This window comes from Silene latifolia, chromosome Y, assembly GCF_048544455.1.
Source record: "Silene latifolia isolate original U9 population chromosome Y, ASM4854445v1, whole genome shotgun sequence".
Classification (NCBI taxonomy): Eukaryota; Viridiplantae; Streptophyta; class Magnoliopsida; order Caryophyllales; family Caryophyllaceae; genus Silene; species Silene latifolia.
Window position 1 is genome coordinate 151,696,148 of NC_133538.1, and position 19,990 is coordinate 151,716,137.

The window sequence follows — 19,990 nt, forward strand, 5'->3', positions numbered from 1 at the left end:
ATATCAGGGGTTGTTTGTTTGGTTGCTAAACTAAAAGTAGTGAAGGAAAGAGAAATAGAGTCTAAGAAATGAGTCTAAAAATATAAGGAGAGAGAGCTAGGACATCGGGTCACCATGGTAAACAACGATCAAGGCAAGGGTCAAAGGTCAGTCATAAAACGGTCTACAGGGTAGTGAAAAGGTTCTCTCGATCCGCTATTCGCCCTAAAATGCTTCTAACGGGCTCTCGCAACTTATTAGGACACTCTATTGTTTGTAGCAGGTCTAACTCTCACCAGACTTTCGATCTTAGGTTGGAGTTTACCAGTTCAATTAATCAATTAGGTGCACTTAACCAATTAATCACAATTAATTGCTACAATTAACAATACATATGCGGTAATTATGCCAGATCTAATAACCTATATAAGACCGTCATACAACCATGGCTCCTCTAAATCCTAGCAAGGGAAATTATTTATTCATAAATTAAATTAAACATAAAAATAGAATAATTGAATGCATAATTAAAATTGGGTTATTCTCATTGGTACCCCTTAATTATCAACTTTTCTCAATGGTACCCCTCCTTTTTTATAATCCCCAATTATACCCCTAAACTTTCCTTTTGACTTCCAACAGTTACCATTATTCTTTTCCGTCAAATTACTTTCGTTAGATTATGGCTCAGGGATTTTGGGAGAGAGAAGGTATAGGGAGAATATGGTACACCAGCTGCATCTAACCTAAACCTTAATGAAAAACCTTCCCATTTTCCATCCCTATTGTTATCAAATCCCATACAAGTTGAAAACCTTGATGAAAAACCCCACAAACAACATGAAAAAAGCAAACCCACCAAAAAGAAAATCAAGCAAAGACAAACACAAAAAAGTTGATGGAAGATGTATAAGAATTAGGATGCTAGCAGTTTGTGTAGCTAAAATTTTCCAATTAAATAAAGAATGAGGTCAAAAATATGATGGTGAAACTTTCAATGGCTTTTACAACAATCAGAAAATGCCATTATTGCTACCACTGGTACTAATACCATCCCTGCTTCTTTCTTATCCGCTTCCGACTCCTCCATTTCTGAACAGGGTACCTCTGTTTCTGCAACAATATCCGAGACTTGGAACTTGATTGGTAGCAATCATTTGCCTCCGGGTTCGTGGGGATACAGGTTCAATTTGGGTCAAGAAACCGGGTTTTCAAACACGAGAATGGAAGTGCAAATTTGAACATGGGTTTGGTGGGTTTTGGAGAGTATAGGAATAGTAGGGATAATTTGGAGTTGGGTTTATCACAGAATATTTTGAATTATGGTGCTATTAATCGATTTTATGAACAAATTAGGAATAATAGCAGATCAAATTTTGGCATTAACAATGATTATCATCAGCAAAAACAAGTTCCTGATCATGCGGCAATATGAGTGAATTTTGGGAGAGAGAAAGCATATGGTACACTAAGCAGCTGAGCCATAATCTAACGGAAGTAATTTGACGGAAAAGAGCTATGGTAACTGTTGGAAGTAAAAAAGAAAGTTTAGAGGCTTAATTGAGGATTATAAAAAGGGGGTATCATTGAAAAAAGTTGATAACTCAGGGGTATTAATGAGAATAACCCATTAAAATAAGAGAAAGAAAAGGAAAAGAAGAAAACTTAATCTTAAAATTGAAGAGAAAGAACAAGAACAAGAGAAAAATCTTCCCAAAAACGTAACAAAGAATGAACAAGTGCTATGTAAAATATAAATCGAGTGTCCCCGATGAAACTCACGCTGAGCATAATTTTATACGTCTAAAAACCTACATACGTGCTTGCTTAGCTGCTTATGTCTAAAAACCTACGTACGTGCTTGCTTAGTTGCTTATGCTACAACAATTCTATTTGTGGCCTAGTTGCTTCCTTTAATTTTTTTTTTATTAATTACTCACACTTAACTTCAAGTGGACTTCTCCTCTAATGACGCGTATTTGGGCTTTGTGTTCACCTGTGCTGGATGGTTCGTGTCCCTTTTGACTTCATCTTCTTATCTTTTCATATCCACTTAGATCGTCCGCATATTTTAGTACCAAATACTCTTTCCTACAAATAGTTATATAAAATCGTAGTAAATCGCAAAATAGGATAATATACTACAAAACGTACTAAAAATGCCAGAAATCTATATAAAATTACGGGGATAAGCAGTGGCGAATCCAGAATTATTTTTTTACGGGGTCTTGTTTATGCCAATTTTATGTATAGGTCCGGGTTGACATCAAAATACGGGTCAAAAAATTTTTTCAAAGCTTTTTGTTTAATTTTTGTTATATTTATAATTACTTTTTTTATTCGAATTAGTTCATTATGTTGCGGGTAAAAATCGAACCCTTACCCTCGGAGTTGGAGTAAGAAAACTCTTATCACTTGAATTAACTCTTGTTCTTTATATGTATAATTACTTGGTATCAATATTTTCAATCATTTAATTACTTAAGTATTTCTAAATTGAAATAATTCCTAGAGTATATTAACTTTTATTCTCTCTATTCCAGTGAATAATGATTTACATTTACTCTATTTTGTGAGAGAGAAATAAAATAAGTGTACTATTACTGAGACGAGGGGAGTAATCAATGGTTCCTCTAATCAGTCATACCTTAATCTTGTAAAGTAGGGGTAAAAAGAAATTTCCTTGTAAATGAGGAATGCTGGAATAAGTTTTTATCAAGCTAAAAGATCAACTTAAAAATTTATGAGAGACGATCTCTCACTAAGTTATTGAGAAATCACGTTTTCCCTACACTTTTATGTGCTTTTTTAATTCTTTTATTTTCTTATTGTGACTCAAAATAACTCTTTTTTTTTTTGTACAAGTCGTGTCTTTATTATAAGCATACCCTTGTAATTGTAAATTGTTACCATTTTAATTAATACATCTTTTTGTAAGGGTGTTGATATTCATTTTATTATTTTTAGCAGTTCGGACTGGGACTTTTGGGAGTAATACTTTCTTGCTTTAAAGTTTAAAGATAAGTTTAATCACAAATAGGGCGTAAAATAGCAGGACTAACACGTAATTTATGATTTAACAAGTGCTTCCAAGTTCCAAATATCAATGTGTCAGCAATTTATAGTTGCAGAGGTGCCTTTGTGTTGCTTTATGATCATTACATGTTTTCATCTAAATTATTTACTTTGTTAATGATGTCTGATGGCTGTCAGCCGTCAGTTGAGGTGTCCCACAATTTAGCGATTAATGTATTATACAACTGATTGTATATACAACTTTTTTAATGTAGTTGAGCTTTGTTACAAAGCTATCGAGCTTTATTAACAAAATTATCGAGCTATGGTACAAAGTTATTGAGCTTAACAGAATAATTATTAAGCTCAATAACTTCATAACATAACTCAATAACTTGTAAAGTTGCTCAACAGCTTTGTGTAAGAGATCAACAACTTTAAGACGGTTATACAATGCTATTATACAACTGGTTGTAGGATAGAATTTGTGCAATTTACCTTGTGGGGTCTTCATCATTGCAATCTTAGATTTACTGCAGCTTTTTTCTTTGTTTGGGGTGTCCTACGACCCCTAACACTATACGTACATCCGTCAGTGGGGGTAAGTATATAAAATAAGCACTCATCACTTTTCATTGGATATTTTCTTTCTATAATGAATGAATCTACCTCATTAAGGCCACATTATTAAACTAAATTAAGGCTTCTTTACCTGGCTCATCAAATGCCACATTATTAGGCTCAATTTAGGCCGTAACATTAGGCTTATCATAATGCCATGTTCTCACCGGCAGAGTCTTTATGAGATGTCACATTCACTTCCAGGAATGGATCAAATTTCATATCACATTTTACTGTTCAACGTCAAGTGAACAAGAATCAATTCGCAAATAAATTTGTCTTTCAAAAAGACCGCTTTAAACACTTTGCGGTTCAAAAATCGCAGCTGTGAACTTCTGGCCACTAGCATTTACCCGTGGACTTCTGGTCACTTATACAATATGATTGTATATATTATATTGATGAAACGGTGTTAAATTATTATATGCCTCTAAAACTTTGAACTTCGTGCCAAAGTTATAGTATGGACATATATGCTCATCATTATAAAATAAATCTTTTGGAATTTCAGGCCCAAAATGATATGAAATGTCCTTAATTCAAAATTTATTGACCACATGTATGAAATTTTTTTTGTCCAATAACAAGTGCATTCTATAAGATTCTTTATTCGACATAAATATCGTTTAATACATCCAAGCTAATTGAGTACTATAATATCACAATCACTTCATTGTTTAGGTAGTAATAAGAATATTGTATTGGTAATTTTCTACCGAATTAGGTTAAACTAGGTCAAAGTGGTCTTATTCGTTGTATAGGAACTATATCGTTTGTATGAATGTTGAGTATGGAAAATAAAGATGTAAACAAAGATTTGACACAAGAGATTTGGTGACGCGGAAAACCCAATGTGGGAAACGACCGCGGGAAGGGACAGTAGCCTTCCAATGATTGCACTAACTTTTAATATGAGAACGAGTAGAAAGGAGATGGCACGATATTCTAGGTAGCACAATGCGTGATGCCCGTGTATGTGTTTCTGAATGAATCCTCCTTCTCCTCCTCCTTGTCTATATATAGGACCTAAACCCTAATAGGGTTTAGGTTGCTTGTCGCGTAAGTAAGCTGCGTCTGGATCTGATTGGGCTTCTTTCCATGATTTGTTGTCTGGAACCCTATTCTCCTTGATCTCCCTGAAATCTCCCTAAAATCTCCTTGACTATTCTTAGCGCACGGGCTCCTCGTGGCTATTAGTTTGCTTGGCCCAAGTCTTGATAGACCTATCTTCTATTGGCCCAATGTGCAGAATTTGGCCCAAACAGTTTGCCTCTAATTCCTTGTGAGACACGCCTCGAGATATCGAGTAAAGAATTACTAGATGAACCCCCCGCCGTCTTTTACACAGCTTCCCAAGCACTCATCATTGCCCCTACTCCTTCCCTCGTTTCTCGGTCCCTTTTACTCCCCCTTCCTTTATAATCTCAACCACCCAACCTACTTACCCTATTAACTTCAAAAATTTAAAACCCTCATTCTCTCCTAAACCCTTCATCTTCCCTTTGCTCACCCACCGGACTTCCGCCATTTTTACCGGAGCTTCACTTCATTTCGTCAGGTACTCTCCCCCCTCTCCTCAGTCTTCTTTTTCTTTCTTTTTCCATCAACCATGGGCAAAGCTCGTGACACCCCCTCGTCTTCCACTCCGGCCGACTTGACCCCAGACCCCGTTTTTTCATCTCGCAATCTTTTCACTCACCCCCACAACTGCGACTCTTCCTTGACGGTTGCGGACATTCCTGCAATCAAGGAACTACTGGGTTTAGGTGATGGGGTGGATATCGCCATTCCAAACTGATACGTGCATTTTATATAGTCCTTTTTGGCCTTTTTATGCACGTATTTCTATGCCATTATCGTAGTTTTATGCTACGAAATGCCCCGAATATGCTACTTTGGTTTGTTTTGTTCTATTTGCAGGAATAGACCAGAAAGTAGTGAAATCGAGCCTTTTACCGTCCGTTTAGAATGAATTTGGAGGAAGAGTGAATTTGGAGTGGGAATGTAGCTGTCTTGAGATGCGCAAAGAAGTAAAATAGCTAGGCGAGCAAAGGAAGAACTTCAAATTGCTAGTGCCTACTTTGAAGAGCCATATCTCGAGTTCTAAAACTGATTTTCAGGTGATTCCAATTGGAGATGAAAGTTTGTCCTCTTAGCTTTCCAATGCCACTGGAATAGCCTTATTTTCCCAAGTAAGGAAGAAATGGCAGCCGTTTGAAGTTCAGTGTGCGAAGCAGAAATTGTGCGCTGGAAAGTACTCGATCGAGTACAGTTGTGTTCGATCGACCCCTTTTTATACTCGATCGAGTAGTGCCTATTTAATAAGTGCTCGATCGAGTACCTAAAGTACTCGATCGAGAGGTTTTAGCTTGGTTTTGTTTGATCGAGTGATATAAAGTTACTCGATCGAGTGATTAGCTTATACACTCGGGATTTTTAACCCGTATTAGGTTTATTTTATGTTAATAATGACTTTCCTATATAAAGGAAGTCGGGATTAGGTCATAAACACACTTTTTTACTTACACTTCTCTCATTTTCTCTCCTTTTCTCATACACTCTTCACTGTTAATCACTTTTTCTTCCTTTAATCTCCTGCTTTGCTATCGGATTGATCTTTACGCCGGATTGCTTTAGATTGTAATCACTTTTCTCTCTTAATCTTAATCTTTTTGTTTGTTTGCTTTAAATTCTTGCTTTCTCTCTTTAATATTTCTGCCCTAATTTAGTTTATGCTTAATCATCTTTATTCCATCATGCTTTTGATTAGTATGCTCATTATCATTATTGTTGACACCATTAGTAGTAAGAGTAGCTAATTTCTTCTATGTTAGGACTAGGGAATCCATGGTAGGATTGTGACGATGTAGCGAATAGACTAGATGGTTTACTTGTGAGAATCTGTCCCATAGCAATATAACTGTACACCAATTTAGTTGAATGCATGCTTCTAAATTACAATAATCTGGTTAATTTCGTTCCGGGATCGGAAGATTGGAATGAACAGACCTGCTATGAACAGTAGACTACCCTAATGAGGACGAAAGTTAAGTTAGCGGAAATCTAGGATAGAAAGTGGACCGGAAGGACCTTTCATGTATCCTTCTCGCAGTAGATTGTCTAGGCTATTTGCAACTGAGTCGATAAACTGCCATGGTGAACCGAAATCCTGACATACTCTCTTTATTTGATCTCTCTTATCATATTTTCTCGCTTTTATTACTCCTGCTTAATTTCTCTTTCTTTTAATCTTTTGTAGCTTAAAAAATAAAATATAAAACCTCCCAAATTGTGACCGTAGATAGACTAAATTGACAAGTAGATAGTGACCGCCTCCCTGTGGAGATCGACCCTACTTACCGCTGACTTCAGTTAGTAGTACTTAGGTATTTATTTTTGGTACTGAAACGACGATATCAAATTTTGGCGCCGTTGCCGGGGAGGCAACTATTTTATATATTTGTTTAATTCTGTCTGTTTTTAGCCTCAAGGGACTTTTTCCCTTGAGGCCGTTCTAAACTTTTTCTTTAGTGCTATTTTGATAGGCCCTACAGGTTCTAGGTAAAAGATCGTCAAAGGGAAGGCTTGAGTACCTTTGACCCGTCACCTATGTTCTATTATATGGCGCAGCAGGTGATTTTCTGCGGGAGATGTGGTGCTGCTGAGCACAATGCAGCCGTTTGCTTAGCTGAAAACGACGAGGTCTACGCTTTCAAGCAGCATAGACGAGTTAGTCAACCTTCTGTAGTTGTGCCGCCACATCTACCATATCAACGAGGCTATCAAAAGCCTCTGTTTGTCTGGCCGTCGCAACAACAAGCTCCTCCTCCTGATAAACGGAAAGAAGAGATTGCGGAGCTGAAATCTTTGATGAAAGCACTTGCATTCCGAGTGCAAGAAGATGATAGACGTAAAGAAACTCAACTCATTGAGCTGGAGTCTCAAATAGCTCAGCTAGCTGCTGAGTCGAATAGTAGGCAACCAGAAAAGGTATACTTTACCGAGAGTGGTCTTTCCCATGAAGGACCCGAGTTGCCTAGCGCTATTAATGATTTGGATGACTCGGATTACGAAGATCTATCCGAAAATGAAGCGAGTTATGAAGATTTCTGCGATGCACTGCAAAAATAACTCGATCGAGCTAGTAATAGTGCTCGATCGAGTGGATTTCCTGAGAAAACGTTCGATCGAGCAGTTGAATGTGCTCGATCGAGTGAAAATCAGGAAGAAAGCCTTCGATCGAGTAATAATTCTACTCGATCGACTGATTTGGCCAGAGAGAGCAATGCAACGTCACTTGGGTTCATTTTAGATGACGATTTTGATGATGATAATGGTTACGGTGAATCTCCCCTATTTAAAGCCGAGCTGGATGCGCTAGAGGCTGCGATTTACGGGACGGAATCCATTGAGGAGGGCGACGAGAAGACAGTTGAGTCGGTAATTGCTCCTAGCACGGATGAGGTATTATATTCTTTTGTCAATGATTCCGACATTGAGAGCAACCCACCTGAGGTAGTTAGCGATAATTTTATTATTGTTAATATTAATAGTACGCTACCTCGTATGACTCGTGTTTTTTCTTTTTATGATATACCCCCTCCCAGTCGGTCGGTTAATTTAACAGTTTTTCACCGTACTTGTCGTCACAAACTTGTTAATCAGAAACGGAGCCTTAAATTATTGTTGATTGCTCCCGAGCTCCTTTATTTTGTTGACAAATTTAGGAGCTCTCATAGGAAATTGTTAGACTTAAACGTTTATACATGTTATTTTCCTATAATGCTATTATACTTTCGTGCTACTTATGCTCTTGTGTAGCACATGCGCAGATATATGATCTCACGCTAAGAGCTTTGAGTTGTTTTGATTGTGACTGATTGGAGCGTCTCGAAGAAAAGAAGGTCGAGCTGGGACATGTCTGAAGCTAGCGCTACCCGGGAGGCAACCCGGAGATTTTATTTTTAATTGTTTTTCGAATATTTTATTTCTTTTCACTTGTGTGTAATAATTAGTTTTCATACCATAGACTATTAGGCTAAGCTTGTTCTGTTAGTTTTGCGGGCTGTTTTTATTGCGTCTTTGCAGGAATTTATTAAGGATGGCTCGATCGAGTACTTTTTGTACTCGATCGAACCCTTTTGCTGCTGAATCTACTCGATCGAGCATTTATGTTACTCGATCGAGTACCTGCCAAGGAGAAACAACTCGATCGACCACTATTCTTCTTCGATCGAACAGTTTAGTATGCCAAGTTCATTCGATCGAGTATCATTCTCTCTTGATCGAGTGCCTTTGGATGCCCTTTGCTTGGATTAGCTTCTTGTGACGGTATTTGGCAGCTGTTTGCGACCTCCCAAGTTGCTGGCTGGTTTGGGGAGGTCCCTTATTCGCGCAATCTTGTGAGTTTTCCGCATCTCCACTCTCTCCTTTTTAGTTTGCATTTCCTTTCCTTATTTTTTTGGTACAATGAGGGCATTGTACGGTTTGTTTTGGGGAGGTTATGCATCCATATCTACATCTTGTTTTTATTTGCATTTTTGTTATCACGTTTAATTTCTGTATGCATCTGTTGTTTATTTTTATATAATTCAAAAATCTCAAAAAAATAGTTGCTTATTTTTATAAAATTCAAAAAAATTAAAAAATTCGAACAATTCAAAAATTTTCATGTTTATTTATGCATATAGGTTGAGTCGGAACGATAGATTTCAATGATGAAATTGCACTGCAATTGTCTTTTTGCTTAAGCCTTGCATAGACTATTAATATCTTTTTAGCATTGTCTTTTTGCATATCTACGAGTTTATGTTAAAATTTAGCTGAACGAATAGACTTGACCTGAAATTTTGGCAAACTACTTATAATTTCTAAGGATTTAGAGCCTTATAAACTGGTGTCATTTATGACCGGTTTCATGTAGGATTGTAAGTAGTTACTCCTTGCATATCATGTATCATCAATTTGCACGTATATGAAATTCAATTGCTTTTTGCCTACATACATTCGGGTTAGTGGTTGGTGTCACGTGCAGGGAGGTGCTTACAATTTCCCTTTCTTTCATTTTTACCCATTTAACTCCACATTAGCCAAATTTGCCTATTAACCCTTAGCTACATTCCAAATTTAGCCTGCCTTGTCAAGCTAGTTTAGATTGTTTTGTGGTATATATTTCATTGTGCCGAGTTTGGCTTGTTTTATATTGATCCGGAGTTGGTAATTTATGAAAAAAGAAGGAAAAAATGTGAAAAAGAAAAAGAAGAAAAAGAAAAGAATTGAAAAAAAAAGACGAAAAATGATGAAAGAAAGAAACCGAAAAAAATAGAAAAAAAGAAGTGAAAAAAGATTGGTTGACGGTTTCGCTCCTATGCTTTATTTGTATTTATTGAGGAGTAGTTTCAGTTCGGTTTGGTGAGTTTTGTGCCAAATGAAGGGCATGTGCTTAATTGTATAATTGAGTTGGAAATGGATGTTGTTATATGGTTCTGTTTAGGTACTAGCTTGGCCGCCTATACCTCCACATTCCCATAAATGTTTTGCCTTTTCTTACCCATTGCCTCACTTTACCATATTTTTGTAAGCCCTCGGCTGTGACAAGACCTTGTTTGGTTGGAATGTATGTACGGTAGCTAGAATTGTCTATCATATTAGTTGCATGCATTTTTATGTGGGTCGTAGTCCAGGTGAGCGACTATTTTTCTTTCTCTCTTACATATATATGTTCACCCTTTGCATCATGAGAGAAGAGTGACCCGTGAGAGTACATTATTAAAGGTCTTGCAAGGTCGACGGTTCAGCTTTATTAAACATCTTACAATCGTTTGCATTTGACTGTTTGCTATAAGTGTTAGTTTGCTTGCATTAAATTGGTTTAAGTGGGCATTTGTAGCTAGCTCTGAGTTATCTTTTCCATTCCATTAGTTTGCATTTAGTTTACTCGAGGACGAGTAAAGGTTTGGTTTGGGGAGATTTGATACGTGCATTTGATATAGTCCTTTTTGGCCTTTTTATGCACGTATTTCTATGCCATTATCGTAGTTTTATGCTGCGAAATGCCCCGAATATGCTACTTTGGTTTATTTTGTTCTATTTGCAGGAATGGACTAGAAAGTAGTGAAATCGAGCCTTTTACCGTCTATTTAGCATGCATTTGGAGGAAGAGTGAATTTGGAGTGAGAATGTAGCTCTCTTGAGATGCACAAAGAAGTAAAAAAGTTAGGCGAGCAAAGGAAGAACTTCAAATTGCTAGTGCCTACTTTAAAGAGCCATATCTCGAGTTCTGAAACAGATTTTCAGGTGATTCCAATTGGAGATGAAATTTTGTCCTCTTAAATTTCCAACGCCATCGGAATCGCCCTGTTTGCCCAAGTAACGAAGAAATGGCAGCCGTTTGAAGTTCAGTCTTGAAGCGGAATTGTCTTATTTGGAAAGTACTCGATCGAGTACAATTGTGTTCGATCGACCCCTTTTTATACTCGATCGAGTAGTGCCTATTTAATAAGTGCTCGATCGAGTACCTAAAGTACTCGATCGAGAGGTTTTAGCTTGGTTTTGTTTGATCGAGTGATATAAAGTTACTCGATCGAGTGATTAGCTTATACACTCGGGATTTTTAACCCGTATTAGGTTTATTTTATGTTAATAATGACTTTCCTATATAAAGGAAGTCAGGATTAGGTCATAAACACACTTTTTTACTTACGCTTCTCTCATTTTCTGTCCTTTTCTCATACACTCTTCACTGTTAATCACTTAATCTTCCTTTCATTTCCTGCTTTGCTATCGGATTGATCTTTACGCCGGATTGCTTTAGATTGTAATCACTTTTCTCTCTTAATCTTAATCTTTTTGTTTGTTTGCTTTAAATTCTTGCTTTCTCTCTTTAATATTTCTGTCCTAGTTTAGTTTTTGCTTAATCATCTTTATTCCATCATGCTTTTGATTAGTATGCTCATTATCATTATTATTGGCACCATTAGTAGTATGAGTAGCTAATTTCTTCTATGTTAGGACTATGAAATCCATGGTAGGATTGTGAAGATGTAGCGAATAGACTAGATGGTTTACTTGTGAGAATATGTCCCATAGCAATATAACTGTACACCAATTTAGTTGAATGCATGCTTCTAAATTACATTAATCTGGTTAATTTCGTTCTTGGATCGGAAGATTGGAATGAACAGACCTGCTATGAACAGTAGACTACCCTAATGAGGACGGAAGTTAAGTTAGCGAAAATCTAGGATAGAAAGTGGACCTGAAAGACCTTTCATGTATCCTTTTCATAGTAGATTGTCTAGGCTATTTGCAACTGAGTCGATAAACTGGCATGGTGAACCGAAATCCTGACATACTCTCTTTATTTGATCTCTCTTATCATATTTTCTCGTTTTTATTGCTCCTGCTTAATTTCTCTTTCTTTTAATCTTTTGTAGCTTAAAAAATTAAATATAAAACCTCCGAAATTGTGACCGTAGATAGACTAAATTGACAAGTAGATAGTGACCGCCTCCCTGTGGAGATCGAGCCTACTTACCGCCGACTTCTATTAGTAGTACTTAGGTATTTATTTTTGGTACTGAAACGACGGTATCACAAACGCCGGCCAGAAGGTGGACGCGTCTCGCCAGGGATGGGTCTGCCTTTATCTTTATCCTTTTAAATACGGCCTCCGTTTCCCCTTTCCTAAATTGATGCAAGACTTCCTTCGAACCAATGGTTTTTCCATAGCCCAAATCACCGCCAATATATGGAGGGTCCTTCTTTACTCCTTGTCAGCTAGCCAAATCACGGGCATCACCATCGGTCTCGGTGTGTTGGCTCACATGTTTGAGATCCGATCATTGGGAAGAGGCTAATTTTCTTTTCGCGGCCGTGGGGAGGATCCTTTCAGTCACGTATCCAAGTCGAAAGACGAGAAGTGGTTTGAGGAGTTCTTTTATTTGAGGAAAGACTCCATTCAGCCACCTGCCGACTACATCTTCGAGGATTGGGTCATAACTTCGAATAAGTAGCTACCTTGACACTTTTTGACCTTCACATGCTCACTAGCTTACTTCTTATTTATGTATAGGCCCACACAACCTGATCCGCCTCGGGGATTCTGTGTCTGCCCGCAACAAGCTGTTCCGCATTCCCATTTCTGATAGAAAGTTTCCTGATCTGCTTCCTGGTTTTTCACCTGTCTCCTCTTCCAACCCTCAACAATCATCACACATCATGTCTTCTGGTAAGCCTTTCTTACATTGATATATTTCATTCTTATTTGATGCCTCCTGACACCTGACGTCTTGCTGATTGCAGGTGCCAAAGTTGATCCCCTGAAAGCTATTCTTCAGAGTGCCAAGAGGAAGAGAGCGGTCGAGAGCCCTGATGTGCCTTCTGCTTCCAAGAGAAGTGCCTCTGCCGCCTTCTTTCAATCTCCTCCTATCCGTTCCAGTACTACTCATTCTGCTTCTGACCCTTTGGAGGCCAGCCCTCTGTCACGCCATCCTCCTACCCCTCCAGCGAGCCCTGCTTCTGCTGCTAGTGGCGGCATTATCGCCCATTTTCCCGAAGGTTTTGGTAACATAGATCATGTGCCCTATTGGCCGGAGATGGGTCAACTCCTCTTTCCTTCACTGGTGGAGGCGTTTAAGGAGTTCTCCCTCGATGAGATGGCCAAGAATGATGTGCATAATGCTTTCATGGTACATATCCCTCTTCTACTATCTGTTCTGGACCCTTTCTTGCTGACAGGCCTTTCAGTCAGCCCTCTACAACAGGAAGATGATCAACGTGGTCCAGACCACTACCCGGGCTATGCATGCCAAGAATCAAGAGCTCTCTGGAACCATCACCGACTTGGAGCAGCAACGTCTTGATCCGAGGGAGCGCGTAACGGGGCTAAAGGCTGAGCTGAATGGAGCCAAGAAGAAGTTGAAGGAGGAAGCTGACCAGCTGGCACACACTCAAGAACTGTGCAATACCTTCTCTGATGCCCTCAAGCGCTCTAATGAAAAGATCCGAGGGAGCGCGTAACGGGGCTAAAGGCTGAGCTGACTGGAGCCAAGAAGAAGTTGAAGGAGGAAGCTGACCAGCTGGCACACACTCAAGAACTGTGCAATACCTTCTCTGATGCCCTCAAGCGCTCTAATGAAAAGATCAGCGAGCTGATCTCCCTTGCCACCAATATTGTTGCTTATGCTACCTGGCGGGGCAAGATCAGTGGAATGCGTGCTGTGCTGGCTTAGCCCTCTACACTACAATCCATTGAGGTGGAAGAGAGGCAACTAGAGACCCTCTACGTTGTTCAACCTGACTTGAGCATGCTGATGCCCGAGGTTGGCGAGGTGAACTCCCCCGCGTTGATGGAGCAGACTGCTGCTCAGGAAGCTGGTTCTTTCCAGGAGACTGCTGTTGCTGTGGAGATCCAAGAGGCTGCTGGCGATGAGAAAGTGCAGCCTGGTTCTATACCTGAAATGGGGAGTCAGCAGGAATACGCAAGAGAGGTGCTTGAGAGGGAGGTCATTGACCTGGCCTCTAGTTAAAAATATTTTAAAACACTTTCGTTTTGTGGCTTTCGCCGTGGTGGCGTTCTTTAGACTCTGGGCCATGCTTGCCTTGGTGGCATGTTCGGCCATATTTTGAAATGGTCCTTGCCCAGTTTTGGCAAGTTTTTTACTTATGTCGTGACTTATTTGTTGATTTTATAGATTTAGTCACATATCAGGTGGTCAGACTTAGCTCAGGGAGCCGTTGCATCAGCCCAATAGCCGATTTAAGTTGGTAGTGGCCGTGTTAACCTAGGAGGTTGATTTAGACCAGTCGTGTCAGCCTGAGAAGGGTGATTTAGACGTACGCCGCGTTCTGATTGGAGGTGGTCGTGTCAACCTAAGAGGTTGATTTAGACTTGTCGTGTCAACCTGAGAAGTCTGATTTAGACTTAGCTAGCTGTCGTGTCAGTCCAATGACTGATTTAGACATATGCCGCATTTTGACTACTTAACCTTGTTCATGACGCAAGGTGCGTTCATCACGTTTAAAGCCAATAGGGGCGTACCTTAGGCAAGTTTATCGTCATTCTAGGACAGTGGAACGTTGCAGGATCCTGGTAGCTCAGAGATCCCTGCGCTCCATATGTTTGTGCATGCATGCTGGGGCCCTGACTATGCCGAGTACTCGGTGTTGATAGCTACTGTTGGGGGTGGTATACGGGGTAGCTGCGTGAGCTTTGAGCTGTCGGCCAAGCCCCCCTTCGTATGTTCCACAAGCCGCCTGATGAGAGTGCTCCTATTGGAGAATTAGGTTATGCATGTTGGAGTGCCATGTGCCTTGTCACCCCGCGTTCACAGTTGATAGTCCTGCTAACAACACTTTCAACGTACCATAGATATTAGAGTGCAGAGTGGTATTTTCAAAATAGCCCAAAATAGAGAAAATATACTAGAACAATGTGAAGTACCTGGCGCTATCTCATGGGGTTCCAGAGCAATCGTGGACCCAGGAAGCTACAGACAACACGGCTCCAATAGTATTTTTAAGTTTAAAGAAACGTAAACAAATAAAAAAGAGTGAAATAAAAGTTGGTAGTATGCCTACTACCCTTTTTTTAGGGTTTTCTGGATATAAACTCTGTACACTAAATTCTACTTGTTATCAAAAGTGATACCTCTTCAGGTGAAGTATGTTCCATGGTTTGTGTATTATGTGACCATCCATGGTCAATAATCTGTACGCCCCATGGCCAACAACGCCTTCAACCTGGTATGGTCCTTCCCATTTATAGGCGAATTTGCCTGCTTTGCGATTCCTAGTGTTTTGGAACACCTCGCGGAGAAACAGGTCTCCTACCTCCAGGAGCCTGATTTTTACGTTCTTGTTGTAGCTTTTGGCGACTAACTGTTTGTACGCAGCCAAGCATATCTTTACGCTTGCTCGCAGCTCATTTATCGTGTCCAGGCTCCTGATCATTTATGCACTATTCAGTTCCCCTGTCATACATCCATACTTGTGGGTTGGAACTAGAATTTCTGATGGAATTACTGCTTCTGCGCCAAACACTAGGCTGAAGGGTGTTTGGCATGTCGCCGTCTTTGGTGTAGTTCTGTCTGACCATAGTACCAGTGGCAACTCATCTGCTCACTTTCCTCCTAACTCCTCCAATCTCCTTTTTAAATTGTCCATGATGATTTTATTGCTAGATTCAGCTTGCCCATTGGACTTTGGAGTCCTAGGTGCTGACTTTTTTAGAGAGATGTTCCATTTGGCACAGTATCCTTCCATGTCTTTTGACACGAATATTGATCCGTTGTCACATATAATTTCTGATGGGATACCAAACCTGCAGATGATATTACGTTTGATAAAAGAAATGACTTGCTTATCTTTTACCTCCGTGAATGCTTCTGCCTCTATCCATTTTGAAAAATAGTCTGTCATTGCTAGCATCCACAGTCTGTTTCCTAGGGCTCTAGGCAGAGGGCCCACGATGTCCATTGCCCATGTCATGAATGGCCAAGGGGAAATGATGAGATGCAAAGGTTCTGCTGGCTGGTGGATCATTGGCGCTGACCGCTGGCAGGCGTCACATTTCCGAGCGTATTATGCTGAGTTTGCCCTCATTATAGGCCAGAAGTAGCCTTGTCTGAGGGCTTTGTTTGACAGACTCCTGCCCCCTGCATGGTTTTCGCATTTGCCACTGTGGAGGGCATGCAATACGGTCTGTGCTTCTTGTTTATCCAGGCACCGTAAGTAGGGTCCTGCCAGTGACTTTCTAAAAAGCACATTGTCAATCACCGTGAATCTGGAGACTTTCATTTTCAAACCCCTTACCTCCTTTTTGTCATCTGGCAACTTGCCGTGCCTCAGCCAATCTAGGTAAGGCATACGCCAATCCGGGTCAGCTGACTAGTCATATGTGCTTGACAGAACTGTTGCTCCATCTCGTTGGTCTTCTAGCTCTTCTTTGTCTACTTTATATACCTTTTGGATTGATGGTTCCAATACATGTGCGATGGGGATGCTAGCCAGCTCTGTTGGCTTGAAGGTTGCGCCCAGGGTTGCTAGGGCGTCAGCCTCCACATTCTGGTCTCTGGGGACCTGTTTGAGCTTGCAATCTCTGAATTTCTGCTTAAGCTCCTTCGCTACTTTCAGGTACGCTATTATCTTTGAATCCCTGGCTACATATTCATCATTCACATGATTGACTATAAGCAAGGAATCTCTATATACCTGTAGGTTAATGAATCCCAACTCCAGAGCTAGCTGCATCCCTAGTATCAAGGCTTCGTACTCTATTTCATTGTTAGTTGCCTTAAATTCACAACGAACCGCTTGCGCTATCAGATCCTCGTGTGGAGATCGCAAGATCAGGCCTACCCCTGCCTTCCTTTGATTGGAGGCACTGTCAATATGCATTTGACAGACTTCTGCTACCTTATCCCCTTTGAGGGTTAGGATTTCTTTGTCTGAAAGTTTTGGATAACTGGGCTGAAATCTGATACGAAATCTGCTAATGCTTATGACTTTATCGCCGTTCTTGGGTCATACCTAATGTCATACTGATAGCGTCAAATAGAGTCAGGTCAATTAAGTGTTGTTAGGTAAATAAAGTGGCCAAACGGAGTGATTTGTTATTGAATAAGGAAGTTTCAGATTGTTTATAGATGTTGCTATTTGGATGATCTAAGCATCGGGGTAACCTCTAATGATTACTTGCTTGAGTCGGTTATAAATTGATAGGATAAAAAGGCTTGGAGTTCAACTTAAAAAGTCAACTCAAAGTCAACCAAGGTCAAAGCCGAGCGGTCAAACAAGTCAAGGTCGAGACAAGCTTCCAAAGTCCCGATCCAAGCTCAAAGGAACGAGGTAGATGCACCGTTTGGAACCCTATACCATAGAGCCAAGACAAAGGGAGAACAAGGTGATGACAAGCTTTAAACAACCAAGAATCAGACCAAAACCGTAGACTTTGGCCCACAGCAGAGCCTGCGATGACCACCGGAGCCTGCGGTTTCCCCCAACTTCGCAAAATTTAAGGCCGTGTTTTGTGGGAATTCAAGGTCCATTTCGGTGTTTACCCTAGAAAAGAGTGCAGCACTATATATACCCAAGATTTTTGAAGGACAAAATATCTCATGCTTGGCTTTAATCTTGTAATAATTAAAACTTAATCTTTCCTTAATTCATGTTAATCTTTCTTCATTTTATGTGTTGTAAACAAACTATGGAAGGCTAATCTTTCTTTACTTGGTGTAATTTGATCAAAGTATCCAACTTTGATGTTGTAAGACTCTTAAATCTCTCTCAATTTATCTATTGTTCTTTCCTTTGTTCTTAAATTCTTATGTTGAGTAAATAAATGTATGATTTGATGACTCTTGCATCTTATTTACCTAACTAGTATGGTTTAATATAGTAGGATTTGATTCTAGCTTACACCTCTTGGCAAAAGCTTCATGCTCAATTCTAGTTTTGATTCATGGTTTAATGAGTTGTGGTTGGAATTGAAGGACTCACATATATGGTTTAATTGTGTACGTCAATTTCTTGAGATGATAGTATTGGATAGATAACAATAGAGAGCAAAGAGTCAAAGCTTATCATTGTTGGATTACTAAGAGAGAATTGCATCAAGTCCTTTCCCATTTGATTATTGCATATCTAGTGTTTGTTGTTTTGTTTCTTTGATAAAAATTGCATCTTTATTCTTCCTTATGCTACTTCAAAACCAAACCTTCTCCATTTATGTCAAACTACATGTTACCCATTGTTCATAATCATTGTTTGTTCATAAACTTAATTAGTAAATTTTAATTGTGGTTAGTGTCTTAATTAGTTCATAGAGTCCTAATTAGTTGCCATATAGTTTATGAACAAACAATGATTAAAGTCCTTCCCTTGGGTTCGACCCTAACTTGCCAATTCACTACCTTATTGCTTAAAGTTAGTAGAGTTTAGTTAGGCTTACAAATTGTTAATTTGGTAGTTAATTCTAGTATTACGACACCTAGTATTATCACTATCACTTTTTGGCGCCGTTGTCGGGGAGGGCAACTTAACTAGAACTTGAGTTGTGATTTATGCTTTGTTGTTCTTATTTCCTTGTTATTGTTAAAAGTAAGTGGTAGTTCTAATCTATCTTGTTTATTGTAAAGGTTTATGCCTAGGTCCCAACAAGGTAGTGAGTCCACTCCCGACGAAGAAGACGGATTTGGAGCATATTCTTGGTTATTCACCAATCCTAGGTATCATCGACCTCAAAGGGAGGAACGAGTTGAAGTGGAACCCTAAACACCCCTTTAGGTTGAACCAATAGAAGTAGAATATCCACAAATGTCTAATGATACAAGAACCATCCGAGAGCTCCGGGCAAGAAACTATGATACTCAACCCCTATGCATTGCCTATCCACCCATGGGAGCTAATGCAAACTTTGAGTTGAAGGGCTACTTTATCCACAATCTACCCAAGTTTCATGGGCATGCGGGGGATGACCCCAACCGTCATCTCTCCGAATTCCATATGATGTGTGAGGGTGCTATACCAAATGGTGTCACGGAAGATCAATTTAAATTGCAAGATTTTCCATTCTCTTTACTAGATGCAACAAAGGATTGGCTATTCTACCTTCCACAGGGTACAATTCGTACTTGGAAGGCCATGAAATCGGCATTTCTTGAAAAGTTCTACCCCGATTCAAGACACAACCATGCCAAGAAGGCCATCACTTCTCCGGAACAAAATCCAAGTGAAAGCTTGTACGAGTATTAGGAAAGGTTCAATAAGTTGGTTGCCCAATGTCCATACCATGGGCTAAGTGGTGATGACCTATTGGTGAACTTTTGTGACGGTCTTACTCAACAAGACCAAAGAATGGTGAATGCCGCTATAAGTGGTGGGGTTGACAACTACTCCGTGGTGGAAGCAAATGAGATTATAGAGAGGCTAGCCGCAAGCACAAGAAGCTATGGAAGAGGAGGTCGGGGGTCAAAGACTCTTAACTCAATTGAAACACCCTCTCCTTCCAACCAAAAACTTGAGAAGACCGTGGATGATCTTACCAAAATTGTAGTTCAATTACTGGGAAACAATTAAGGTGGAGAACAAGGATCCAATTCGGAGTGCAATTATTGTCAAGGTCCACACCCGGTGGAGTCTTGTCCCATCATGCAAGAACAAGGGATAAGTAATGAGAATGTGAGTGCCATGATGCATGGTAACTATAATTCTAGAAATCCTACCGGGGGAGGATACTACAAATACGATCCAAGTGGCAACACTTACAATATCGGCTCAAGGGATAATCCAAACCTTAGTTGGGGAGGAGATACCTCAAAGAGTTTCCAAAATGGACAATTCAACCATTTGAGGAATCAAAATTCACAAGGTCGCA

The 19,990-nt window shown here is 39.7% G+C and overlaps 2 protein-coding genes and 1 pseudogene across 2 annotated transcripts; 2 read left to right on the plus strand and 1 right to left on the minus strand.

Annotated features, from left to right (window-relative positions):
• The first annotated feature begins 819 nt into the window (after window positions 1-819).
• LOC141629189 (transcription factor TCP20-like) lies at window positions 820-1,414 on the plus strand (annotated as a pseudogene).
• Window positions 1,415-16,503: 15,089 nt separating this feature from the next.
• Window positions 16,504-17,155, minus strand: LOC141629190 (uncharacterized). The gene is made up of 2 exons (XM_074442230.1): window positions 17,146-17,155; window positions 16,504-17,063 (listed from the first exon to the last, which is right to left on the minus strand). Exons 1-2 carry the CDS (start codon window positions 17,153-17,155, stop codon window positions 16,504-16,506), a joined length of 570 nt encoding a protein of 189 aa, XP_074298331.1.
• Window positions 17,156-18,930: 1,775 nt separating this feature from the next.
• On the plus strand, window positions 18,931-19,368 carry LOC141629191 (uncharacterized). The gene has a single exon (XM_074442231.1). It carries the CDS (start codon window positions 18,931-18,933, stop codon window positions 19,366-19,368), a length of 438 nt encoding a protein of 145 aa, XP_074298332.1.
• Window positions 19,369-19,990: the final 622 nt, after the last annotated feature.